The sequence below is a fragment of the Corylus avellana genome, chromosome 1, assembly GCF_965113065.1.
Source record: "Corylus avellana chromosome 1, dhCorAvel1.hap1.2, whole genome shotgun sequence".
In the NCBI taxonomy this organism is placed as follows: Eukaryota; Viridiplantae; Streptophyta; class Magnoliopsida; order Fagales; family Betulaceae; genus Corylus; species Corylus avellana.
In genome coordinates, this window is record NC_142490.1 from 6533917 (window position 1) to 6540215 (window position 6299).

A 6299-nucleotide genomic window follows, 5' to 3' on the forward strand; every position below is an offset into this window, starting at 1 on the left:
GAATTTGCTCATCTTATGTACGGAGATAAATTATTGACACAAATTTCTTCCAAATTGGTCTGAAGAAAATTTCCTTCAACCTACTATAATAAGAATTAGGATCCTCTCAATTTTATTTTAGTTATATTTGAGGAGTATTTTTGTTCCCTCAAAAAATGAAAAGATAAAAATACTCCTATAATATAACTAACGAGATATTATCTAATTCCTTCTAATAAGTGATAAGTGTCATTCAACATGTTTGGGTTTTTCAAAAATTAATGTTTGAGTTCCTAGATTAGTGGAATGACAATAAATGACTGTTAAAATATTAAAAAAAAAAACATGTGAGAGATGACATTTGCTACTGGATCTAGCTTACATACTGTTATTTTAATAACAACATGTATGCTGTAGTGTAAGCAACGATTAAGATTGAATTTCAAAGTTGACTTACTTTGAAAAATTTTTAATAAGAGAGATAAAATGAAGAAAGATTTTGAGAGATTCAATCTTGACTATTGCTTAAATTATAACATACATGTGTTTAAAATAACAGTAGTACTAGGTTAGAGGAAATTTCTTCCAAGAAAAAAAAAAAAAAATTAATTCCAACACCCTACTAACCCTAAATCATGTGAAAGTCCTGCCGGCAATTCCTCGCATCAATGCTTCACGCCTGCTTTTCAACCTGGTGAAGGGTAGCGCTCCCACCTATCTACATGATCCGCTTATAAATTTGGCTCCTCCTCCTTCAGCTTCATTCAAATCCCTCATCTTCTCCGACTTTCTTTTCATACATTTTTCCTGTGTCCGTCTGATTTACCTTCAAAATCTCTAAGTTTCGAATTTCAATCTTTTAGCAGCAATGGCTTGAAGCTACACCACATTCCTCACCCGCCATTAATAAGTCTTTCTCGCCAGCTTTCATTTCTCCCTTATCAAACCTGTTGAAGAACAAACCCATCATCAGAAAAACCATCACAGAGCTGTAGCCTTCACTTGTATGGACTCGCTTCAAATCACCATGGGAAGAAGATGCCCTACCGGTTTTGGTTAGCCCTTTGTTAGGGTCAAGTCTGTCGTAGGAAGCTTTTACTGTTTGGTAGTTATGTTTTTTTTTTTTATTATATCGGAGAGTTATTGACATTAATTTGTTATATATATAGTTTAAAAAAAAAAAAAACTTTTTATATATAACAAGTTAATGTCAATAACTTGCCGATATAATAAAAAGAAAAACATAACTACCAAACAATTTCAAGCTTGATATGATGGACATTAGCCTACCAAGTAATAACAGCAGCAAGCAGAGGATAAATCTTGAACAAGCATTAGATTAATATTATTATTTTTAAAAGTATTTCAATTAGTTATATATTTTTGGTTTTAATGGGAGTGTGACGTTTGTTTTGTTTTTTTTTTAAGGAAGCTTGTATCTTTGAAGCGTTTCATTGTATTAATGTTGTGGTACTTTCACCTGGTTCTGTTGTTTGTCTCTTTGTTTTTTCTTCTATTATCCAACAGTTGCAAGATGAAAATAACAACTCAAGAAATGAAGCCAAAAACCGAGAGCAATGCTTTGATTTCTAGTGATAACTATATGGCTTTAAATAAGTGATCTTCGAAACATGGTTAATTAAATTTTAAAGCACGAGGTCACTTTCATCTCAGGGCTGGTAAAATGGATTGGCTTGTTGGGTACGGGTTGACCCACCAACCCGAGAAGAGTAAAACCGAATACAATACGTCTAATTAAATTGGTCAAATCCTTAAACCAGAACACGACCTGCGGGTGACCAGATATAACCTGCTTGACCTGTTTATAAACAGATTGACCTGTTTGATCCATTTAGACCCAAACAAGACATGTTTAACCTATTTGATCTAACCCAACACGACCCGTTTTGACCCAAACATGACACGTTTGACCATGTTGAACCCGTTTGACCCGTTTCAACATGTAGTTATTATACAAAAAAAATTTATATAATTTCATAAATAGGTTAGGCGGGTCAACCCATTTATTAAACAGGTCAAGTGGGTCAAAATTGTTTATAACCCAAACTCTAGCCCTCTAATTTCGTGTCGAGTTCGCGAGTCGTGTTAAAAATTGACGACCGTACTTTCATCGTCTTCATTTGTGAGTTAAACAACGCAAATTGCGGGCCTAAATTTAAAACAATAATAAAATTATCAACTAAATATGACGATTGAGACAAGTTAATTTAAAATAGTAAAGAAATAACGAAAGAAAAAAAAAAAGGTAACGGATTTATTTAAGAAAGTACTTTAAACTAGAAGCATAATTCATTTAAGGCTTCTATTTGTTTTAGTTTCCGTATTTTTTGGTATTTAGTGTGACCGAAAATAATAGTCAAATTTAAGGTATAATGTCAATGTATCAAGACTTTTTTTTGGTAATATAATGGTTAATAACAAATGTATTTAAGTGATTCGAAAATTTGATGAAACTAATGTCATATATGTGTACGGTGTTAAATGTAATGGTTAAAACCTTGAAGAGAGTTCTAAACTCCATGAGTGTAAACTGAAATACCAAAATTTCTCATGTTAGTTTTTCAAACCATAAAAATCTTCAACCTCTGCCAGTCAGGTAGATCATCACTAGTCACTAGAGTTTTGGGTTACAACGACTCAACGAGCAAGTTCGTTTGTGGAGGATATTCCGTAGAAGAAGACCAGAGTTCTAACCCTTCAACCGGAGGCAAACTAGTTGTTAGTTGGGGTTGCAAGCCTGTGTCTTGATTGCAAAGGTTTTGTAAATATAGTTTAGTTGTAACAAACTGTTATTCTATAGTGGAATTTTTTGTGGGATTGGCTGAGCTCGAGAGTGGTTTTCTTTTTGAATAATTCTTTAAACATTTCTAGTTTGTCACCAAAATCTCTATGTTCTTTTTGTTTTATTTATTTTTTAATTGAGGTAGTTAGATTCTTAAAATTGTAAATGTTGCTTATGAACACCTATTCACCCCCTCTAGGTGTTAGTTTGTGGTCAATTTTAATCATAGCCTCGACCATTGTCTGGCATGCTTTCTCCTCTACCTCTCTTTGTTGCCAATCAACCTTTCCCACCTTCTATCATACTTCTTAGACTTATACTCTCTCTATTTCACATTCTGAACTTGAACATGCCAAACCCCTAATTGACGATGTTGTTGCATATCGTTGCCAATACATACTAAATCGATCGTTGGTGGCTCTTAGGGAGTCAGTGTCTCAATCTCTCTGCCTCTTACAGTTGGATATGATCTCTTTCATCATGTATGTGTAGTTGTAGTTTTTCTTCAATGTTGATGACTCGTTATGCTTGTTTGATATGGGTTTTCTCACGACCAAGTTTGAGTTACTCTTACAACTAAGTAACTTGATCGGTTTCATCGATCCGAAAACTAACTTCCTACCAACTAAAGGGGGTCAATTCGATTCAGTAACTAACCCCCTTGATTGGTTGATTAGCCGGCAACCAAAATCGACTATTGATGGCGGTTAGTCAACCAGCCAGAGAAAGTCAAGGCTCAACCCTAGTTAGAAATAATTAGGGGTAAGTATAATGCTAGCTCTCTAAAGAAAGCCCATGAAATAGCCTTCAAATTCTCAAGTTTTGGATCACAACCCTAAGCCCAAAGGGTTTTTTTTTTTTTTTCAAAGCCAAAGTTGTTTGAATTACTAGTAAAACGGCAACATAGAATGAGATATAAAAAAATAAAAAATAAAAAAAATCAAGAGGAGAAAGGTGGAGAACTGAAAGCCATCATCCACCAAATAATCCCCCCCTTCACAGCCACCCCGACCACCACCTACCCAACAACAACAAAAAGTCTCTTTCAACTTTCATAGTCTCTTGCAAAAAGACCAATCCGACAAGCGCACACACAAAACCACACCAAAAACCAACCAACCAACCAAAAGGAGATAGATTGAATTCGTAGAAGTAAGGAAGAAAGAAACTCATGAGATAGAAGAGAAGAAACAAAACAAAACAAACCCAAACACACATTTCTCTTGTTTCTCATCTCCACTCAAAAATGGCCTCCTCCTTATCCCTCTCCCCCTCGTTCTCCTCCCTGCGCCACCACACCTCCAGCCCTCTTATCCAACGCACCCCACAACCCCTTTACCTACGCACCCACTCCCGCAAATCCATCTCCATCAGAGCCCTCTCCGCTCCAGTCCTCACGCAAGACGACCTCAAGAAGCTCGCCGCCGACAAGGCCGTCGAGTATGTCAAGCCCGGCATGGTCCTCGGCCTCGGTACCGGCTCCACCGCCGCCTTCGTCGTTGCCAAGCTCGGCCACCTCCTCCAGACCGGCCAGCTATCTAACATCGTCGGAATCCCCACCTCGAAACGCACCGAGGAGCAAGCCCGCCAACTGGGTATCCCTCTCTCGGTCCTCGACGACCACCCGCGCCTTGACCTCGCCATCGACGGCGCGGACGAGGTCGACCCGGATCTCAACCTCGTCAAAGGCCGCGGCGGAGCGCTCTTGCGGGAGAAAATGGTGGAAGCCGCCTCGGAGAAGTTCGTGGTCGTGGCGGACGACACGAAGCTGGTGAAGGGACTCGGTGGAAGTGGGTTAGCAATGCCGGTCGAGGTGGTGCAGTTTTGCTGGAAGTACAACCTGATAAGGCTGCAGGAGTTGTTCAAGGAAGAAGGGGTTGAGGCAAAGCTGAGATTGGGTGAGAATGAGAAGCCCTATGTAACTGATAATTCCAATTACATAGTGGACTTGTATTTCAAGACGCCGATAAAGGACGCCTTGGCGGCCGGGAAGGAGATTTCGGCTTTCGAAGGGGTTGTGGAACATGGGTTGTTCTTGAATATGGCCACCGCGGTCATTATTGCCGGAAAGAATGGTGTGGAGGTGACGACTAAGTGAGATTTTTGTGTGATTCTTGTTCATCTTTTTTTTTTTTTTGTTGATGATTTTGGCCTCATTTGCTGTGACTCTTAGATGGGTAATGTGGGTGCTTGTTGGAATTAAAAGAGCACGTTGAATTGGATCACCCGAATAGAAATAATGTTAAGTAATGGAAATGGGATAAAGTGAAATAATCGAGAATGGAAGTTTACATGCTAATATATTTTTTGTCATGCCTTCTGGGCTTTTAACGTTTAATGTTGACATGTCTTTTCTCTTTAAATTTATTTTCGAGTTCTTTCTTGTAAAATAATTATTGGTGATTTCAATGATTTGTATAATAGGATTTGGTTATTTATTTTCTTTGTTGTTTCTTATAGCAATTAGCGGCTCTGAAGAAATGATTTCACATCTTTATCAACTTCAGCTAAAAGAGTTGATTTTTTTTAATACACACACAATACTCATCTGCATGTCCTTGAACCAGTAACTTGGCAGTTGCAGGTTCTTTAACAATCATGTGAAAATGGCACAGGAACCTCTTACTCTCCTTGAAAATAGCACTGTTTCCGAGGAAATTAGATATTCTTTCAACTTTCTGACTAATTATTTTTATGTTTTGCACTTAGAAATGGCAGGGTATTAGGGGCACGGACAATGGTAACTAGTGAAGAAGTGTAGTCAGAATTTATGAGCAATGAAGCTCATGAAAAATGAGGATTTTGATATGTATGACTGAAAAGATTTTGATAGACAAATTAGAAACGGGTACATTTAGAAATATTCAGACATTTTTGATTGGTAGTAATATTGGGATCCTCTCTCAGGTGGTTTAGCTTTGTTTCCAAGAAATTTAGTATTATACTAGTAATTGGATGAGAGTATGTGAATGGCAAGCCTAGGTGTAAGAAGCAAATAAGAACATCTAGCGTATATTCTTTGCTACCTTATTTTAGAGCTTTTGAGTCTGTGTACTAAACTTAGGCCATTCTCTGTAATACCAATCAAGTATGCTATTAATACAGAGGTAGACTTGCACTACAACCTCTAATCCTTCACTAGCCTGTTTTACTTACTTTATGTGCGTTTCTCATAATATCCTTTTTCATTTCCTCCCACGAGTGTCGGCTAAGGATCATGCCTCATATCTCATTAGCGAAAGTTACTAGTTTGAATCTCCATTTCCCTCTCTCCTTGAGGACAAAAAAGTACTTACCAAAAAAAATTCCTCCCAAGAATGTTTTAAGATCATTGATATTCATGATGAAGCTTGCTTATGTTGATTGTTGAATGACTATAGTGGAGATTCTGTTGTTTTCATCAATATGTCAATGTATTCATTTTTGCTACAGACATCTGTGTTTCATTGCCTCAGGTCATAGACTATATAATATATATGAGTACAACATTTCTTGTCATTTCATGACTATTCAAATA

At 37.4% G+C, this 6299-nt stretch overlaps 1 protein-coding gene across 1 annotated transcript; it reads left to right on the top strand.

Moving 5' to 3' along the window:
* The first annotated feature begins 3796 nt into the window (after nt 1–3796).
* Nucleotides 3797–5120, top strand: EMB3119 (Ribose 5-phosphate isomerase, type A protein). Its single transcript, XM_059582079.2, has one exon. The coding sequence runs from the start codon at nt 4029–4031 to the stop codon at nt 4878–4880; it is 852 nt and encodes a 283-aa protein (XP_059438062.1). The 5' UTR covers nt 3797–4028; the 3' UTR covers nt 4881–5120.
* Nucleotides 5121–6299: the final 1179 nt, after the last annotated feature.